A 21074-nucleotide genomic window follows, 5' to 3' on the forward strand; every position below is an offset into this window, starting at 1 on the left:
AAGAAACACCAAAAAGTCACCCAAAGTTTTGTTTTCTCAGAAAGATTTAAATATCAATGACAACATGGGTGTAAAATGCAAATTGTGGCAGTGTTTGCGTTTGATGTTTCACGCCACCTGATTTCTCGCCTGATGTTTCACGTCACTGAGAATGTTTTGGAGGCGTGGAATACCATGCGAAAAATTGGTCACGGTTCACATTTAACAACCAAAAAAAAAAAGGTTAATCGTTTCAGAATCATTGGAGTTATTTTTAATTGATATAATTCGCAAGCCCTACTTTTGCTAGACTGGACACCGTTATCACTGTTTGTTGTTGTGATGTCCGGCAAACTTCAAAAGAACAAACAAAATGCAAATAACTATTGTGTTTTGTGCACGGTCAAGACCAAGACATGCGAACTAGACAATGACTTTGTCAAGCTATTCACTATGCCCTTAGCAACCATTCGATAGCTACTGCGCACATTCGGTTGCCCGGCACCGCTATGACCCCCTTTACAGGCGTGTAACAAAGGGAGTTTCTTCCCCCCTGTAATCGACCAAGAATAGTGCGAGAGAAGTAGGGTCCCAAATGCCCATTAAGCACTCAAAGGTAACCTGCAAATAGCGCAGGAGGATTTACATTTAACGTTCCAATGTCGACTACCACAATACCCTTTTATTATTTACCATTCGTGTGCTAGAGAACTGCTACTTTCAGTTATATAGCTTGCACATGCTTTTTTAATCAAACAAGGAGCTTAGCAAAAGTAAAGCCTAAAGAATAATAAAAGGTGTACAAAAATAAGATAAAGACGATCATATTAGTGTTACAAACAACAAAACGTGTGCACACATACTTCCCATAGTTTGAGAACTGATTAACGACGTCGCATTGTAATCACTTTCGAATTTGCATTTCATTTTGTTGACGCATTTTCTTACCATCTTTATCGAACGACGTATGATCGTAACTCGGCCCAGTATTTTCTGTTGGTGTCTCGCCTGAACCCACGGTCCAATGGAACGTTGCATTTTTATCAGTTTTCAGACCACAATTTTCATTTTGGAAACTGCAGTGACCTGTTTCATAACAACCAAAGAAAAAGAAATGCTAAAAATGAAAGACGGATTATTTTTCTTCCCCCTGGTCACCCACGTCCTAATGGGATCCCATCACATTGAGAGTATGATAATCGTCTTTAAATAAATTTATTTGTACCCAAAGGAAGATTTTTTTTCCTTCACCCAACAAAATAAATCTTGTTACAAGTTTTTCTTTTGACACCGATATATTGCATACTTTAAATGATGAGGTTACGAGATTAAACTATAGAATCGTGAAGACATAACGGAGTCTTTTGACTAAACTTGATGCTGGAGAACTTGCTCAATTCTGAATTTATACCAAACTCTTGTTGGCTTAGTCACCAGAAAGCGTTTTTGAAAGCTTCTCGAAATCGCCCTAAAGATAGTTGCGGCACTACCTTAAATGCTATCTTCTAACAAATCTCTATAAAAGATACATGGAAACTAATAATTATATTCAATAAGAATGGAAAAAGAAAAGTCGAATTTGAAGCAAATAAATGATATCGCTTCATTAAATGTACTTAATAGAAAAAATCCCTTTTTTCATCTTACCTCGAAAAGATCTGCATCTTCGATGTTCACTGGAATTTTTCGAGAGACACGCTAAATCATTAAGATGACACTTTCCAGATTCTGCAAACAAAAGAAGAAAAGAAAGAAAGCATCGAAGGGATGAAATGTTTTTACATGACTTCATTCGTTTTGGTAAAACAACCTTAACGCTACGATATCTGATATCTGAATATACCATGCCCAATCCTATAAGGTTAACCACGAGCTCAAAAGCACCAAAGCTGAGTCAAAAGATACTTAAACAATTAAGTAGATGGTGAAATGATCTAAAAATGTTACAGTTACTGTAAAAAAGTTGACAATTTTTTAAAAAAATGTTCAGGTCACATCACTTCAATTTTTATCTGTGGGAGACACACATTCTTTCCACCTACTCACCCCGTCATTCTCCTGTCTCGGATGCATAATAAAATGCAAAAAGGCACGGTTTCAGTCGGAGGAGAATCCTTGTAAGTTGTACGTTTTACCAAACATTCTGGCTTTACTTACCACACACGGACGGCGTGTTAGTTCCGTCTCTGCAGAAAGGTGTTTGACTACATGTATTTGACCACGAAACACAAGATCCATCAAGGCACTGATGACTAGAGGGGCATGGATTTTCTGAAAGGTAATAAGAACATGGGAAGTTACATCGTGTAGTTCAGATCAATGCATGCATAAAGAAACTCGCTAAAGTAACAGGACAAGAAGACATGAGTCTGGATGGGTTATAAAGTGTTTGCCAACTCACGGCAGCTTCTTTCGTCATCTCCGTTATAACAGTCATATCTTCCGTCGCACATTGCTGTTGCTAGGATACATCTTCCTTCCTGACACTGAAACATCGTAGAAGAACATCGACAATCGTCTTCGTCTGAACCATCTTGACAGGCTAAGTCGCCATCACATTTCAAATTCTTCTTGACGCATTCGCCATTTTTACATGTAAACTGGTTATCAGCGCAGCTAAAACCTAAACACCGCAGCACATAAACAAGTCATTCATCTGAAAACCATTATTTTGGTGATTTTGACTTTCATGAGTAGGTACTGCTCTGAGTGTCCCAAAAAGATGTTCGATTTCAACGCCTCTTTGGCGACTGAACACGGAAATCAGTGGAACGTGTTATTGGGTAAAAACCCATATTAGAGTCGGCAATTGTCTTGCCCATCACGATTTAACCGGATTAAATGGAATATGATGACCTAAACTATGCTTTAATCAATTATAATTGATGCCTTATGTGAACACGGCTTTATATAGTCCCAATCCTACAGCGGCGACTGGCACTGTGCAGAAATTTTCGTCCGTGATTATAAAAAAAATATGATATTTCACGGAGACTAAAATAACAAATAAAAGCAAAAGAAGCAAACGTTTACCTGGTTTAGCAAAGTAAGGTCTCAAGGAGCATTTCTCTGTCGTTAAGATGACGTCATCGACAGCAACACTCATCTCATTATTAAGAAAACCTTCTCCCTCGAAAATAATCTAAAAATAAAAGAAAAAGAGTCAAAGAAATGTCATGCAGTTATGTATCAACCATCTGTTTTACTGAGTTGTTGCCAATAATCGCCACAACGTATTTTTAAAGTGTTGAGTAACATTAAATTAAAATATATACTCCCCACCGCATGTCAATGGAATAATAAATCACTTTCATTCATTAATATTATTTAACATTTATTTAACACTCAATGCATTGTTTCAGCAATTTAATTTTAGTTTCTGTTTGCTTTAACCTGAAATCCCTTGATATCTGCCAAAGGCACCTGAGCCTCAGACCATTCTTCACCGTGGTATCCGTCCAATCGCCATACTAATAACGGATTTTCTCCGTTTGATTCTCTAAGGAAAACTTTCAAAGTAGGCCTTGATTTAGCAGGCATGAGGTACTTAAACCGCAAACACAAACCAAGGGATTGATATAATGGTTTCCATGGTAACAAGGGACTTTTCAACTGTGCTTTGTATGGGTCATCAATATAGGCAAAATGACCTGAAAAAAGGGATTTGTTATACGTTGTTAGTATATATAAGAAAAAGTTAAAAGACAATTTAGGCTTACTAATTTAGACACTTGGCTTCACGTCTTGACAAATATATCCTCCTTTGTTCCTGTCCTCCTTCCGGTTCGTGAGCCAGTGATTCCCCCCCCTCCCCCCCCCCCCCCCCTCCTCTCCATTCCACATGTATACCAAACCAACCAACCTATAACCTGTAGGGCTTAACCTCTATGACATTTAATTTGACGGGCCCAAAAAGTGTTATTTTTATTGAAATCACCCGTCAGTTGGGACGTGTTTTTCTTCAAAATGACGTCACCATTTTAAAAAGGTTCGTCATTTTGGATCCGCCATCTTGTACTGTTTACGTTAGTAAAGTTGAAATTACAGTCGAAGCTCTCATAAGCGGACACCCTCGGGACGCGAAAAAAGTGTCCGCAACTGGAGCTGGCCGCTTACGAGAATGGTTCTTGTAAGCGGCCACTAGAGGTGTAGTGGATAGATGGCCGCTTACGGGAGCTTGCCCAGCTAACATAATGGTAATATGCATGTTAGTGAAGTTTCGAAATGTAACCGGACGTGGATGACGACAAAGCAAACACTGAAATATGGTACTGTAATTACAGTAAAATCATTGTGACGAACGGCGATGTGAAGTTGATTGATTAATACAAGATACAGAGGTTTTTTATATGATTTTCTTTGCGGTGTCCGCTTACGGGAGCTTAAAAACAAAGATAAAGTCTAAGTCGTAATCTCGGAAAGTGTCCGCGGCCGCTTACGGGAATGTCCGCTTACGAGAATGTAAAAATACAGAGTTTGTTTGGGAGTAAAAACGGGGTTTCTAAAAAGGTGGCCGTAAGTAGAGCTGTCCGCTTACGAGAGTGTCCGTTAAGAGAGCTTCGACTGTAGGTGAGGGCACTCTGTGCCTCTCCCCCCTCCCTCCTCTCCCTCCCTGCGCACAGCCCATGCTAAATAAGGGATCTGATGTTTCAAAAGAGAGATTGATTGCATACCCTTTCAAAGAACTGTCTCAGATAAAACTGATTTACAAATTTAAACTTGCCGGAATATTTCATAAATGCTCTTTCAATTGACAACTTCCATATGCCTTCGTCACCAATGCATGTCCAACCACAATAACCGGATTCAAAATGGCATTCTTCTAGAACCACGGCTGATAATAAAAACGGGGAAGAAGCTTATTGGTTGAAAATGGTTATGATGCTGATATCAGTCATCTCATCTGTGACAGCACCAACCTAAACAATCTTATATACATGTATTATCAGCTTGGAAGGTTTGACCTAGTTTTCAGATTAGTACATAACTGTCACAACTCTTTAAGTGTTAATTTGCAAACAAGATTGTGCCTTGTTTAAAGAATATTGATTTCTATTCAAAGCCATACAATATTGCATCCAGCAAATCAAAATTACATATAGGATGATGCATCATTTTTCTCAAGGCGTTCACTTTCAGTGCACGTATTTACCTGATGATTTTTAACCGTGTCTAAGGAAATGTTAAATCAATCAATCAATAAATAAACATTTATTCATGTTTCACGCTCTTTTAGATTGAAACAATAATTTGAGTCTTTTGACGGTTATTCTTAGCTAGTGAACATTTAGTGCATTTTTGTAATAAAACTGCTATATTTTATCCAATGTTACATAATGTATCTACCTATGCAAAAAAAAAAAAGAACAAAGAAAAAGGCGTTAACGTTTACCTTGAAGATGAGTATGTCCCAACACTCTCTCGTACACAGTTTGCTCTGAAGTGTTGACAAGCGTATAACCGATCTAGAAAAACAGTCAAGTCTGCGATGAATGAACTGAATACCAGGAATGGTTTCTTCAAGAATTTCAAAATATGAAATAAATCATACAAATATATCACGCCGTCAAATTAAATGGTTGGCAAGCGTCTTTTAAATTCAATTAAACACCTTAGATTCGTGTTGAACTTCTTGTTAGAATTTGTATCATAAAAAATGATTTTAGACGTTCCGTTTTACTTAAATTTCTACTTTGAATAACAAGAACAACTAGACGTCTATTGTTCGGTGACTGTTTTAAGGACATTTTTTTACTTTAAAGAAAGCAAAGACTATAACCTTTTGTACCAAAATTATTCGAAACCATTTTATATACATTTTATCTAACTAACATTTGAAAACAACTGACCTTTATTGCAAAAATTCCAGGTTGACTGTTCGTGTTAAAAGTAGCCCTGAATGATGTGTTCACACAAGACAGGCTCAGTGCGGAATTCACTGATATATTTTGTCCAAGGGTCGAGATACTCAGTTCCAACGGGCAACCCGGGCAATATACACCCTCACAACAGAATCGGTAAAAGCCTGTTTGGCAAGAAAAGCTAAGGTTTTTTTTCGCATCCAAATAACGACAAGAAACTTTTATTTCTAGAATACATACATACAACTTTTCTTTCAAAGACATCAAAACTTGATACCATTTGATATTACACGATACTCCGTTTTTTTTAATCTCACTTTTTCTAATAGTTTTAAACCATGCTCTTGAAACAATTTAGATCTTCTGATCGCTGATCTTCAATAATTGATATTTATCCATGAGTTACGCTATTACCGGATAGGACTATGATCTGAACTCGCCTGAAATATGTAACTGTGAACCAACAATGACAGATAACAATGTTTTGCGATCCTGCAGTGTCACCTCTAATGTGCGTGTTCCTGTAGAAAAAGACCATTCATTTAATTGCTGCGACATATTTTACAGCTTCGCATATTATCCCTTAAATCCAGCCAGATAAATACTATTTCGAAAATTAGGATTTGTAAATTGTCCAAAAAAAGAAAAATAGAAAACAAAAACTGTTTCAAAACACGAGGCAAGCACTTAGGCACTTAAGTTGGCTGACAATGGTTTTCAGTATTTTCCACCACTTACACCAGGGTCTGGAAGGGTATTTTCGGGATCCGGGATTTGACCAAAATACGGTGTGGGACTCGGGAAAACGCAAAAAATCTTGACGGGATTCGGGATTTGACTGCTCTCCGGGAAGCGGGATGCGCCAAAACTTGGGCACGGGATGCGGGATTTTTTTGCCTGTCTGTCGGGAATTTGGGAAATTGTCCCAACCTGAATAATTAAAGGAGCGATTCTAGAATACCCCGCCACTATTGCGTGACATGTTTTTTCTGCTCCCGCGGTCCGTGGTCCGCAGTGAAAGTTTTATGATGTTATATTAGGCTCCTACCGCAATTCCTCAAGCTGTTTACATTTATTGTAATCTTGAGGAGATTGTTTAAACAGTTTAACTGCTAGATAAGGCATATAGTTATGCTGGCTCTGCTCTCTTGAATAAGACAGTCAAAGTTTCGGTGTCGTTCTTTCTTGTGGCTACAGACAAGGCTGCTGACCTATTTCTAGAACGGGGTATCATTTAGAATGCAAATTCTTTCTAAAACAGGGTGCTAATTTGGAGACGCGGCCGACACATACCCATCCAAAACATTTCAAAGTTCCACTAAGCGACGAACAAAAATTGCTCTACGGATTTAAGGAGCACTTGTAAACTTTCACAGCGACACTGAGATAGAAGAAATCCCAAGGAGTAAAGGATTTGGAGAAAACTCGGAGCTCATGATTGCTAGAGTGCAAAAAACAATCAGTGTCGGTGATACTTTTACCCTAAGGACACAAGATGTATAGCAATATGTACGTCTTTTTAAATTTATTTTTAAAGAAAGAGAAAACAGGATTCGGGATAGCAATGGAAAAAAGGGCGGGATGCGGGATTTGCGTAAAAAAGGAGCGGAAATGCAGGATCAGGACCCCCTTCCAGACCCTGTTATACTTTGATGGATCAGTATTACATTTCTTTGTCAGATGCTATAACAATAATTGTATGAAACAAAGGCCCAAACATTAGCCTACAAGTAGTTAACTTTTTTCGACATTAATTTTATGGCTTTCAGTGCCAACAGCTCAAAAATGTGCTGAAATGGCAAATTTTAAAAACGATCTATCAGAGGAGTTCAGAGCCGCATAAATATTTTTAAAATTTAAGGTGGCTCTGATCTCCTCAGTAAAGAATTTTTTTAAAACTTTGCCAAAACTTGTCTCAGACAGATGTGGCACAATAGGGCATGTTACTAGTATGTGCAAATTTGACCCTGCAATAGATCTCTACATAATTATGTCCGCACCTTTACATTCTTCGAGACACTTTATACCTATTTACTACTCGAAAATGGTGCCACGTTAACTAGAAAGAAAGGAATTACCTTGGTAAAGTTCAGTGGATTAATTAAAATGTTTGCAAAAGAGAACACTGTCTTGCTATAAATATCCCAAGCAATTTCAATTTGTCTAAATCCATAATCAGGTCAAAGCAACATTACCCAGCATAGTGAAGTTACCTGGTTTAGTCCAAAACAGTCTTGTTCCTGGAATAGGTCGTTCGTATTCGCCACTTGGTTTGCGCATGCCCACAGAGATGTGGTCGTGACCTCTTCCTTCCCACATAAAGGCCTCCATTTGATAAACGCGACATTTGTCGAGAAAAATTGATTGGGACATTTGCTCTGGGTACCTTGAAAACCAAAACATAACAAAAGATCAGGTTAACAAATCTATCAAGGCGGATATTTGGTCCTCTACGTACTGCGCAAAGCTGAGCGTTCTGGGAAAATTAACTTTTAATAGTCAAAATCTGGCTATGTTGGCTTTACAGACTATGACCTAAAATGTAAGAAAAATGCCCAGCATTGACGCTTAGTTGACAAGATTTCTGTCTAACCCCATGCTTTATCATGGTCAAGCTCCTTGTTGAAAGGAAAATAGCCCAAATATTTGAGTTTCTTACAAACTAACACGTACTGTTCTTTTTTGACACTTTCGACTGTTTCAGCGAACAACTAAGCATAACAGACTCCGTCAGCCAAGCGCAAAAGGAAATAAAAAGTAGCTCTGGAATAAAAAGTAAGAGGACGAGGAATACTTAAAAAAATAAAGCTTTTAGTCGGAAAAAGCTTAAGCTAGCAGCAATCTGGTTAAGTATGCCATCGCTTTACTAACCGGTTCCATTGACGATACCAAGTGTATCTCTTAACGGTAACAATTGGTTGCTCGGTTACAATTTCCTCAGCGTTCATGTCCTTTTCTTCAATGACACTGACATCATGCTTCCACAGCTCACACAAATCATCACACGACAGGTAAAATGTATACTTGCCGCTTTCAGGAACCTGTAAAATAATAACTTAACTGAAGAGGACTGTGAGATACGGTCGAAAGCTTTGTTTGCTTTAATTTTCAAACTTTGTTACCTAAATTATTATCATTAAACTCACCCCAAGGCCAAAAAATGAACGTACATAGTTTAAGCACTAAAACCTTTTTTCATGAACTTGAACGGTACATGAGTATAACTGTATACTGCATTTCATTGAAACACTTTAAATGACATTGTTTTTTTGAAATAGGGAACCAAAGATCACTTTTTCTGGTTTTGCTATCTAGCATTTATCTTTGCTTAAAATAATAAAAAAATGTCTCTTCGTATTTCTAGGTTGAACTAGAAGCTGTATGTTAAATTGTGCTGCGAGTTCGTGGTAAATGACATTGAAATGCTGTTAGTTTTAAAAAAAAATATATGCAAAAATACCTGCAAGTAGCTTGTCAATCGTTGAATGTAATTGTTGTCCATATTTACTGGTGCATCGAAATCCCTCACAATGATCTGGCTTTCAACTGGATGCCTAAACGCGGGATTTTCTCGCATCGTGGATGTTTTCGTGGAGTCGTAATTTACGCCGTACCACACTTCACGTAAAACGCCGTGGGCGTCTCCGACAGACTCTACAACAGATCAAATGAAAAGGAACTCCCAAAAAAGGCCTTTTTAATTTACATTATTCAGTCTTATACCTATTCGCTTTTTAATTTTGATTTCATCCCAAAGCAAACTGCGTCTATAGCCTCACAACTTCGGTTTGTAATTCCTCAATTTTTTACAATGAACCTTCAAAAGTTCAGCTGGCGAGACTCTGGGGCTAACAGTGAACCAAAGTTGAAACAATTATAACATGCACATCCCACGGACATGTGCGAATCTCTCACATTATTCAAACTACACACTGGATCATGAACTGAGCCTGCCAGCACACCAGTTATCGTACCTTCTTGCTGCACATGCCGCATTGGTTGAAGTCGAACGGCTAGAGGGTACCTACATTGTAACTTACCGATTGTTCTCAGGACAACATGGCATAGAACTAGCGTGACATTATCTCCAGTCAACATCACTGTGACGTACGTGCCGCGCGCCGGTGGAGAACAATGTACTTTGTAGTCCTGAGCTTTCCCATACTGCAGTGATCCTGTACAAGTTGAGTCTAAACCGGTTTGACTGGTAGAAACAGTAATGTTTATCATGCCACTGTCACGTGGACAGCAATCGATTTTGTCGATAATTTCTACAGATGTAACATAGAGTGGTTTCTTAAGGGTAACTTGCCACCATGGGTTGGATTCCTAAATGGAAAAAGAATTAAAAGAGGTAAGACCTAAACAGGGAAATATTTGCAAGAAGGCACACACAAAATAAAACAATTTTAGGTTAATCCCCTAATTAGAAAAAGACAAAACCTTAAGTTACTTAACATTTGCCAAGACTTGGCAAGCCTTATTTAGTTATCAAAACATAAAGCCAGATAGAAAACCATTTCTATTGTTACCTTCAATGAACGAAAGCAAGTGGTATAGGATCTATCAATGGCCAGAGAAGGAGAATAAGGCAACCGTACACTTGAACCTTGGGTCAAACTCAGGTTTGACAACGAATCTACTGATAGGAAACAAAACAAGGGATAATCAATTCATACTAGCAAACTATCAACTAAATTATGTTGCAGCAGTACAATTCCGGTAGGGTTGGACATGGGGTAGTTTTTCAAAGATATGCTGATCTGAGCTAGGTCAGCGACAACAGTTGATGTCAGTTGATAAGGCCACCAATGTTAAATTACTTCGGGTCTGTTCTCCCGTAGACTGTTAAAACAGTTTTAGCAACAATTGCCTAGAGACCGAAAACGTCATAAAAAATTTGGTTTCAGAATCATTTAAAAGCAGGTCATAGAAACCTACCGGGTTTCTTCTGGCACAAAGGGAAAAACGTTAACCCGCAATTCTCGTTCTTTATCCTGGATGAACCAGCGGATAGAACAGCACAGCCCTGGATTTCCTTGTAAGATGTAGGATTTCCAGGCATCCATAAAGAAGGATTTAACGGGCTGCCATCTATCCACACCCAATCATCGCGGGCCAACAAACCAATGTGCAAGTTGTACCGCCTTGGTTTCATTCTTTCTAGCATGTTGGAAAATGCATATCTTAAACCTTCCCGTGATATTTTGGCCAAGGTACCTCCTTTAAGATTGCACTGTGCCAAAGCTTGTTGCCAATTTAGGAAATTCTTGGTATTGATGGAGAAGCACCCACCGTGGAAAGGGAGAAAGTTGGGGTTGCATGTCAAAGGTGCTGCGTAAAAAAAGTAAAAGGATTTGATCAACATTTAAAGTTTGCAACTAATTGATTGTCAAGAAAAAAGGTCAACAGAACTGTAATCATAGTGCTTTGATGTACTACCAAAAGATCATAATCAACATCAAAGGTATAACAATCAACGCGAATAACTTGTATTCTATATTAATTTTTCTCTTATTGTTCTGTTCTCTGTTTACGGTTTATCTTTCTATAATTCAGATCTAAATGCTACATCCTGCCACCAAAAACTCAGATTAAAAAAAAACAAAACAAAAGTTAAGCCGGTCTTAAGGTGGATTTCCACTGACGCGTAAATTTTTACGTGCGTAAAAAATTTAGAGACATTGGGCGGGGGCGGGGGGCGCGGGCACATTGTATGAACGACTTGCGTACACGTTAACGCAAGTCGTTCATACATTGTCTCTTAATTTTTTTACGCACGTAAAAAATTAGGCGTCAGTGGAAATCCACCTTTAGCTTGTCTTTGTGTATACTCTACCAGGAGCTTTAATTATCGATTTACACAAGAAAGTTTCGTTTCTCAAAATGTAATATATATTGCAAGTCATTATCGAATTTTAAATTAAATTTAGGGAAGCATGTAAACAAGTAAAGTAAATTGTAAATAAGTATTTTTATATCTAATTTATGCATGTACATTTTGTTTTTTATTTTTGTATCTATTTTTATAGTTGATGTGATGTCTTAAACGATTTTATCAACTCAATAAATGTAGATGTAGATGTAGATGTAGATGTATCTGTCTTTGTGTTAGAAGATATTCTCGTTTCGTTAAATAAGTAATGGGTCATGTACATAGGACGCAGCAAATAAGAGAGTACCTGGCTTAATTAAAATAACTAATATATATTTATACCCTAACAGAGCAGTGTTAGTGTGTGAAGTGTGCCCTTGCTGTAAAAGCTTTTTTTCAATATACTTACTGGTCTGGTTACACCTTTCTTTAACCTTAATAATTTGGTCCACCGAAAGCGCTTGATCATAAAATTGTAAGCACGAGATTTTGCCGCGGAAATGAGTCTTCTGGTTCCTTGAAGCTCCAACTCTTACATTAGACTGAGTTGCTAGTTCCATTTTTGCTCCGATAGAACTCAGTATTACAATGTTGTTATTCACCCACACAGTTGCAAGACCTGTGTGGTAGTCATACGTTGTTCCAACAAAATTCCACGCGTTTCCTTCCAGAACATTTTCCTTGTGCAACTTGTGATTCTTGGAAGTTTTCCTATCGATGTATTGGACTTCGATTGCTAAGGTGGATTGAGAAACCCGCATCGAGCAACCGTACTTGAATATCAGGCCATCATTGTTGTCAAAATATACCCATGCGAAAACACTGATCGAGAACCTGGTATCAAGTTCTCCGGTATTTTTCAATTCGACATAGCTGTTTACATCGCCGCTAAAGAAAAAGGAGCCATTTGGATTTCCAAGTGGGCCTGGTGCAAATGTAATATTATTAGACACAGCCTTGGTGGCTCCATTTGGACTCATGTCCGCAGTTCCATTGGTGCCACTCAGCGAAAATAGAGCCACAGGCATAGGAATAGCTAGAAATGAAAAAAAAAAAAGACAGTTATAAAAGCAATAATTGTTTCTTCATGTATGTTGTAAGAGGACTTCTGACAAACTTCAAAGGAACCTGAGCCAAAGTTGAGCCTCAGGTGTAGCAGTCTAATTCATTTTGTTCATCTTAATAGTTAGTCATCCTCCTATCCTAACAAGTTCCAGTCGTTTTTAAAGTCCGGCACGTACCACAAACGTAAACCATATGTTGAGAATGGATTCCTTTGTTCTATTTATGATTTTAATCTTTTCCAATTCATGCCACGAAAGAGTATTGCCCCTTTACATTGCGAAAATAAAACACTTTACCGTTGTCAGTAATAAATTAAACATTTATAAACACGTTCAATTGGTTGGATGCATAGCTTTATTGGTAATATTGATAGTCAGGCTTCTTTTACTAAAGAAATATGCCAATAACATACCAAGAGACTGTTCGCAGATGTATCCTGTTCGTTCCGTACAGCTATGATCATTCCAACGCCATCCATGCCCAAGCCAGTTTAAATTCCATCGAACGGCATTTAATAATGAACCACATTTGCCGTCTCCGCTCGGTTCGTTCGGACCCCACAAATTAAATAAATTCGAAACATTATTCCCGTCTGACCAGATCCAACGTAACTTGCTGCTTAACCCAAGAAACAAATCGCTGTCATCGAGCTTCATTTCTTTCCTCTTCATGGCTAGAAATTCCAATGTTTCCCCATTGTTTACAACGGCAAGATCAGCACCCAATCTGTGGCATGTATTCCGTGCGTGGCGCCATGTACGAGGAGATTGGAAATGGAACAAATAACACGATTCGGCGGCACTGTACCAACCAGGCTCGCATCCAGAGATTGAACGATTACCTGAAAACAAAAAAGGGTTTTTTAGTATACTTTCGTCAAGTTTTACTGTTAACTTATTTAAACAAAACATGGACTGCATTTTGTATTCATGTCGTCTTATTGGTAGCCAACTTATCTGAAATTCGGTTCCGCTGAGTAGCTTTGCCCACAGTGACCATGTTCCTGTCGTTGGTTCAACGTTTTGTAAAATGCCCTTGCTGTTTCTCTGGAGGTTTTCCTTCGTACGTTATGGACGCTGTACAAAACACACTAACCCGCTCCTTGCGAACATCACACAGAGCAAAACAAATCATCGAAACATCAAAACAGTCTTGTGAAATTCAAATAAGCTTGAAAAAGTCACAATGAATCACGAAACCGTGAAAAGCGCAAGATCAGGCCATTCAGAGAAAACCGCACAATGGCAACAATAAAACAAAAAAGACCATGTTGTTTGCGTCGGAGCCGAGGTACCACTTGTTAAACAGCTTTTGTCCTGCTGGAAACGAACTTCAATCAACAGAAAATATTTACTAAGTTCAGTTGAATTTCGGTCGTGCCGTTCTCAAATTTGAAGCTGCAAATTGCCTCAGTTAAAAATTCTTTCTGCTTGCAATCGATTGTCCTGTTTGAATATTACAACGCGCGTCTTGAGAAATTGTCAGAAATTTAAGTTTGAATCTTTTGAAACTCTAATAACGGCAAAAAGAATGGAAAAGTAATTAAGGGTCATGAAATTGTGTGTAATGCAAATAGTTGTGGTGTTTGTTTTATTTTTTCGACGTTTTTGCTTGTTTACAAGCTAAAATGGTAGAATAGGGGTTATGTGGACAAGATTTGGAACCACATATTTGCAAACTCTCAAGGGACTTTTTTAATTTCTCAAGGGACTGTTTTAATTTCTCAAGGGATTACTTTCCGCTGTGGGTGATCACTTGCGATCTTGTGGAAAAAACGTGACTTGTCACATTTACAAACGTTATATAACAATTTTAAAAGAGACATCGACATGTCAGCTTTCTTATCTCAACGCACGTGTGTCTGAAAGGCGATCTATAAAAAGCGTCGCACAAACAATGGATTGCGTAACTAAAACACGAATAAATAATCACTAGCACTTACATCGTTTAAAAATTACAAACGTCGAAAAGAAACCATACCAAAAACCTCGCTCTTTTCAAAGATATTATTGAAGTTAAAACAAATGCAAGAGATGGGGGCTTCTTTTAGCTTTTAGAGACCTCGCGTTGAGCCGTTGACAGCAATGTTGCATGAATCGGCTTTACAACATGCGATCGTATCTACGCAGTTCGAGTGGAATTTCAGTCAAAGACAGCAAAATTATTTCGTATTTCATCTTCAAATATAATTCGAAAGCATTCACTGTATATATGGCTTTTGTTTAATCCTGGGTCTTGATATCCGACCCTCGCAGAGCCTAGACAAAATACAGCTTGAGTGTAACGATTTGTTTACGCCGCAATTATATGCGCAATGTTTTCTCCGACAGTAGTCGGAAATATCAGTATTTTTTTTTTCGTGCTTTTTCGTGGAGCAATCGTAACGATACGGCCTTGAACACATTGAACAGCGGTCTACCTATAACAATTCAAATATGGCGCCGCAAAAACAAAGCGTCGAACGCATATTTTGCTGTTTCATTTGCTAATTTCGCTGCCGTAATCGACTACCTCGAAAGGTCCTTGCAATTTTAAAGTATAGAATTGTCAGATCTCGGTGAAATTTGCACTGTTTATTTGTGTAATGTTAAGGAATATGTGTATAAATACCCGGCGCGGACGAGCCATTTTTGACAAAATTATATGGCTGCATTTCCTCCGCGAAGATAGGAAATTGTTAAACTAAACTACAAAGAAACTGTAATGATAAGTTCGAAGAACAATGCACAGGATAAACCTTCAACTCATACTTCATGCAAAAACGTCGATATCTCGAAGAGACTTTGATTTATACACGAGCCGGAGGTACGAACCAAATTTTCTGTGGTTTGAGATCTTTTCCAAGGGTTAAAATTAAAAAAAATCGATTTTGATTATTATTACGAAAATACAGATCTAAACGAACTGAATCTTGTATTTTCCAACAAAGTTTCCGAGGGGCTTTATTGTGACAAACTTTGGGGATTTCAACTTTTACATCTTGCACACCGATTCTTGGTATTTACAGAAAGTCGCCCTTCAACCTGTATATTCTTGAAATAATATACAGGTATAAAAACCTGTATAATTCTTTCAAGATTCAAATGAATGTTTCAAATTAATACATTGAATTATCCGTTAATGTTTCATTTGTAACTGAACGAAATTTGGAAAACCCGGCATACATGAAAGTACATAAGACAAGAAAATGGTGAACAAATATTGAAAAATTGAATTGATTCATTACTATCAAAATGAAAAACTTGTATTGTTTTCCAACTTGTAAGTTTTCCGTGTAACAAAATAAATGAATTCAGACAGAAAATTGTTCATTTACTTACAAATCTTAAAGGGAGAACTTACCGGTTAGATCTTGCGAGATGTCACCACTTATTCCAAGAAAATTGTACGTTAAAAATACCAAAAATGTTTTCTGGAGAAACATCATCACATAATTCTTGTATTATATGCGATCTGAAAATATGAAAGAAAATATAATGGTATTTAGGTTTCCTGCTGTCGAATGCCGATTAAGTATTTCAGAACTCAGAAGATGGATGTAGGAAAACACTTTCTAAGACCTTGCTAAAGGCCTAATAACCTTCATCGGTGCTTAAAAAGTTCTAAAGCTACATCAGGACATCAACAGAACGCACCATCAACAGAACTCATCTTATAACAGCACTGGATCACCTGGTATGGACTCTTTTCAATTGTATGTCACACGCATGATTCTCGCAAAATTAGAAATTAAACAACAAAAAAATTAAAACTTAACCGAGGCGTTACTTGGGTATGCAATTTTTTTTTTTTTAATCTCACATATCTTTTTGCTCGATTACTATCTTTAAAAGGAAAAAAAGGTGAAGGGACTCGAAAATCTAAATTAAGACTAGGTAAATTGAATGATAGGCGTGGGAGCCATATTTGAAATAGACTTTGCAAGAAGAATGAGGATATAAAAGTGATGTATGAAATTATTAAAGAACAGGTCCACAACAAAGAAGTAAGGTTTCCCTGTACGCAAACTTTCACAGTGTCGAGAACGCAAGCCGAGAGTAGGCAAATTCGAATTCTATTTTAAACGAGTCAAACGATGTTTTAACCTGAAAAATGAAATTTCAAATCTGGTAAATGACTTGGGGAATTAACTTTCCAAAGGTAAAAAAAGCACAAGCTGTTTTTGTTTTGATACTTCTTTTGTAATTCAGTAAATGGGAAAATTTCTCAGTTGGAATGAAGTTTATAACGACAACCGTGTTCAAAAGCGTTCATTTAATAATAATCTTTTCCTCTTTCAATCTCAATGTTGACTAGCTCCAGAAATATTTCCTGCAAAGAATATAATCCCATAGAAGTAAAGCATTAACATAAAAAGCTAACGGGGCAGACCGTTTCTGTTAACCCCTGATATCAACTTTCATAGTATCGTGTACATGTCTTGTGAATTTTGTAGAAATAAAAATACGAAAACTGAGAACCAAATTTGTGTTGTTAACTCTAACAAGAGCGTGCAAGCTCTCATTTTTCAACCTTCGGACGTACATGAGGTTTTTAGAAATTTTGAAAAAAGAGGGACTTACTCTACAAGGCTGAAACTTCATCATCTGTTCATTCATCCCTTGCGAAAATTTTTATATGTCAACCATGTGTCCATGATATTTGACGTTGCCATGTCAACGTCATAATTAAAAGCATGTCTGGATTACGAATTGTTTATTTTTACATTCCATAAGCATCTGGTATGATTTTGCATCAATTTTCGTTATTTACTGACTTTCTAAGAAAAAGGTAAATTCAATGCGGCTGTAATGACGTCATGTGACGTCATATGACGTCGCAGCTAACAAAAATTATGTTATCTTGTAGAGTAAGCTAAGAGCTTACTACACAGTTTATAATAATTTTGCTTTGCCTTAATAAAAAGAAAACCCTGGGGAGGGGTTCCATCCAACTCTTGTACGACGGTGGGGGTTTGAGTTTATTCACAAAAATAAGAGCCGGAACTTGTTAAATTTCAATTGAATTTGCAAGTAGCTGGAGCAAACTCCTAATCAATGAAGCACTAGCGCCACAAGCTAAAATAACCATCAAATATAGCGATTCATTCCGTCATTCTTTTTTGTTTCCCCCAAACAATTCCCACGATCGATTGCGCCGACGCTCTTACCCAGGCTGCCACTCTTTTTGGAAGCGAGCTATTCTGCTTCAACATAAAACTATGTATAATGAGACAAGTTATAAGTCTTCAAAGACAGGTTGAACGTAAAAATAAAAAGAACCGGAACTGGCTTTCGTCTCCTAACGTTTAAAAAGTCTTCAACCTACATTGTTATCAAGTTCCCCTTTAAAATTTAAACTGCAAATAAAAATATGCATGAAGGTGTATGAATCTGAATTTCATAATATTGGCAACTTATTGAACTCCCAATTTCAGGGCCTCTGAAGATTAATTCTGTATGGTGAATGTCCTTTTTTCAAACGTAAACGTCAATTGCCGTGAAACACAGTAAAAACATTAATTACATAACAAACCGAAATTTTTTTCTCATTCATAAAGCAAAACAAAATTAAAGTTTGGGACGCAGGCGCTTAAAGCTGTGCTAGAAGTCGGCCCTGTTGCGTATTTTTAGACGACATTCGAAATTTAGCAACAATGCACTTTCGAGGAAACAAAATTGTAGCAATGCAGATTCAGTAGCTGTACCTTTTCTGTCAAAAAGATAATTCTTCGGCAATTAAGACTGGCGTCGGAGGCTTCGGCTGCGCTGTTAGTTACAGTCTTTTCGTTTTACTAAACTGACGAATGAAATATAGCAACCAAACTTTAAAGAAATTAAATTGTGATAATGCAAATTCCTCAGCTGGACTTTTCTGTAAAAAAATATAATCCTTCATAAATTGACACTGGCGTTGAAGGCTTCAGTTAATGAGTTAATGACAGTCTTTTCGTTTTACTCGTGGGCGATTTAAACTAACGATTAAAATTAAGAAACCAAACTTTCAAGAAACAAAATTATTGTAATCAAATTTCGCAGCTAGACCGTTCTGTCAAAAATATAATCATTTGACAATAATATTAAGACCTACGTTGAAAGCTTCGGTTCTGTACTACTTCTTATAATTATCTTTTGATAATTATCTTTGATAATGTGTGTTTAAGAAATCATACACCTCTATGAGGCGTTTATACCTTTATACTTTATTCTGACGCGTTGACTTGGCGCTTAAAAATAAGGCTAATGCCGATTGGCAGCCGTTGTTAATCCAACTTCCTTTAATCTCAACGCTTTCGTTCTTAATTTAAATACTTGAATAAAACAAACAAAAAAGGTACTTTTTCCTTTTTCACCCGTCGAAAACTGGTCTCAAAATATAGAATTAATAAACTATTGCAGTACAAAAATATTTCCTTTTCATTGGACGTTAAAGCGTCTTTTTATTTACTTTTGCTCTTTTCTTCTATTTCGATCATCATTCTTCTACATCTTTGAAGGTTTTTTGACAGGAAGGTGCAGCAGCTGCTGAATTTGCAGCGCGAGATCTAATCACGCAAAAAAACTTGTCTAATTATTGCAGGAATTTTGATGCGCTCGTTGCCCGCATTAGGATCTCGTTCAGAGTGCAAGGCCTCAAGAAAAAGCCTCTTGTGGTAGTCCTTCGCTCTGTCGATAATGACGGCATGATCGATATCCATATTATGGCCAAACTGATTTGCGTGTTGTGCCACTTTGGAATTACTGCCCGCAACACAGACTGCCCTTTGGTGTTCTTTGATTCTTGCGGTCAGTTTGTCCATACTATGCAAAGTCGCAATCGAGGCAGCTGACTTTGTACACCACGCACCTTGTTTGTTCAGAGGAAGGCTTGTCCTTGGGTCTTGGGAACTGTGTGCGCAATGGGTTGAGTTGTTTGAAGCCAACTTTAACGTTGTTAGTACGCAACACTCTTGCAATCTTCTCAGATACTCCTTTGACATACGGAAGTGCAACGAAGTTGGGCGGTGTAGATCTCTTACTAGTTCTCTCAAAGAGGCGCGTAATCAAAGTGCTCAGGGACAACAACTATCCAGCAGAGTTTATGAAGAGCTGCAAGTCTCTTAGCAAAGCTCCACGTCGCGTTCCAAGCAGTGACAACGCATCTAGTGAGAGAACTACGCCGCCCAACTTCGTAAATACGTGAACCGTTAAATATTGAAAGCCGTTACGGCTTTTAAGACTTTTTAAAAGACGATGAAGACCGAAGATGTTCGGGTCGAAACGACTTGTTTTAGTCTTTAACGTTGTTATACAACGTTCAGCTTTTTAAGTCAGTGTCAAACCTTTTAATAACTTTGTTATCGCCATTATTTTTTTCTGCTATTAAAGTGTTGTATATACCTTATAGATCACGGGGATGTATGGACGGGTTGGTTCCAAAGAAAATTTCAAACCAACTATGAAGTATGTACTTCACGCCAGTAAAAAATACGTGCCGGAGAAAATTCACCATATAATTTAACATAAGAAAAAAGCTTATCGAAATGAGTTTCGACAAGAATTAAACTAACGAGTCAATGAAAAGCCTTCAAGGTGAACCTTCTTGCGAAGGGAAACATTTCACTGTCAGGAAAAACATTAAATCATATATTATTATAGTACCCAACCGCAACAAGACGTATATATAAATTGCTACAAAGCCTCTTTTATTATTTGAGCTAACTTTACTTACCTTTCTGCGGAAAAAGCTTCAACATTTTTTGGAAATAACTCCTGATCAGTATCAGAGAGAGCTAGCCGTTCACGGAACACAAAAAACTGCATAAATAGTATTTAGTGGGTGTGTAAAAAAAATTATGGTCTGACAATATATGTCAATACAATTGACGCCTTTACCTTGTTTTCCCCATTTCTGTGGATTTTAATAACAATAATTGACGTACGTTAAATTCATCCTCGTAAATAGCCTTAATTTCTGCCGTGTAATTATCTCGTGATCAGACAAGACGGCTGAAATGCATGCTAGCTCGTAAAATCGTTATTGTATGATTAAAACAGGTAAGAAGTTATTGTCTTCTTATTCTGTCTGTTATCACAGTAACACTTCTGATAAAACAAATTGCACGCCGACCCCGTGGTTTCCATAAGAGCAGTTCGTGTCAGGACATGCATTGCTGTACGACCGGCGTTAACGTTATCTTGTCCATTGTTTTTTTTTTCCCGGTGGAAAGGGGGGCGGGTGATAACTTCATATTGACTAAGCTGATATAAAGGTGTTTAACAGCTTCAAAAGAAACCGCCTTCCCCCGTCAAATTAGCTTTCTTTTTTCCTTTGTT

At 37.5% G+C, this 21074-nt stretch overlaps 3 protein-coding genes across 3 annotated transcripts in view; all 3 read right to left on the reverse strand.

The window, feature by feature from the left end:
- The window catches only part of LOC144641914 (uncharacterized), a 43157-nt gene extending 39696 nt beyond the window's left edge, over nucleotides 1–3461 (reverse strand). The window contains exons 1-6 of the mRNA XM_078500934.1: nucleotides 3373–3461; nucleotides 3013–3121; nucleotides 2381–2602; nucleotides 2137–2250; nucleotides 1627–1707; nucleotides 928–1065 (exon numbers count right to left, since the gene is read on the reverse strand). Of these exons, the coding sequence (XP_078357060.1) occupies nucleotides 928–1065; nucleotides 1627–1707; nucleotides 2137–2250; nucleotides 2381–2602; nucleotides 3013–3085 (628 nt within the window). The 5' untranslated portion in view covers nucleotides 3086–3121; nucleotides 3373–3461. The remainder of the gene's footprint in view (nucleotides 1–927; nucleotides 1066–1626; nucleotides 1708–2136; nucleotides 2251–2380; nucleotides 2603–3012; nucleotides 3122–3372) is intronic.
- Nucleotides 3352–11010, reverse strand: LOC144645495 (uncharacterized). The gene is made up of 8 exons (XM_078505090.1): nucleotides 10782–11010; nucleotides 10373–10479; nucleotides 9881–10169; nucleotides 9301–9494; nucleotides 8712–8881; nucleotides 8054–8226; nucleotides 6281–6361; nucleotides 3352–3629 (listed from the first exon to the last, which is right to left on the reverse strand). The coding sequence occupies exons 1-8, from the start codon at nucleotides 11008–11010 to the stop codon at nucleotides 3352–3354; spliced, it is 1521 nt and encodes a 506-aa protein (XP_078361216.1).
- Nucleotides 11011–11065: 55 nt separating this feature from the next.
- Nucleotides 11066–16221, reverse strand: LOC144645505 (uncharacterized). Its single transcript, XM_078505098.1, has 4 exons — nucleotides 16123–16221; nucleotides 13193–13621; nucleotides 12058–12751; nucleotides 11066–11174 (listed from the first exon to the last, which is right to left on the reverse strand). Exons 1-4 carry the CDS (start codon nucleotides 16205–16207, stop codon nucleotides 11066–11068), a joined length of 1317 nt encoding a protein of 438 aa, XP_078361224.1. The 5' UTR covers nucleotides 16208–16221.
- Between the last annotated feature and the right edge of the window lie 4853 nt (nucleotides 16222–21074).

The sequence above is a fragment of the Oculina patagonica genome, chromosome 1, assembly GCF_052425735.1.
Source record: "Oculina patagonica isolate OP01 chromosome 1, crgOcupat, whole genome shotgun sequence".
NCBI classification, from domain to species: domain Eukaryota; kingdom Metazoa; phylum Cnidaria; class Anthozoa; order Scleractinia; family Oculinidae; genus Oculina; species Oculina patagonica.

Excerpts from the sequence above, each read along its gene's own strand:
- LOC144645495 (XM_078505090.1), bottom strand. The coding sequence starts at position 11,010 with ATGCTAGAAAGAATGAAACCAAGGCGGTACAACTTGCACATTGGTTTG. Across the intron at positions 10,480-10,781 it reads TTTGTGCCAGAAGAAACCCG|ATTCGTTGTCAAACCTGAGT; the intron begins GTAGGTTTCTAT and ends TCCTATCAGTAG. Across the intron at positions 3,630-6,280 it reads TTCACAGTTACATATTTCAG|GTCATTTTGCCTATATTGAT; the intron begins GCGAGTTCAGAT and ends CCCTTTTTTCAG.
- LOC144645505 (XM_078505098.1), bottom strand. The coding sequence starts at position 16,207 with ATGATGTTTCTCCAGAAAACATTTTTGGTATTTTTAACGTACAATTTT. Across the intron at positions 13,622-16,122 it reads CATCTCGCAAGATCTAACCG|GTAATCGTTCAATCTCTGGA; the intron begins GTAAGTTCTCCC and ends TTTTGTTTTCAG. Across the intron at positions 12,752-13,192 it reads CATCTGCGAACAGTCTCTTG|CTATTCCTATGCCTGTGGCT; the intron begins GTATGTTATTGG and ends TTTCATTTCTAG.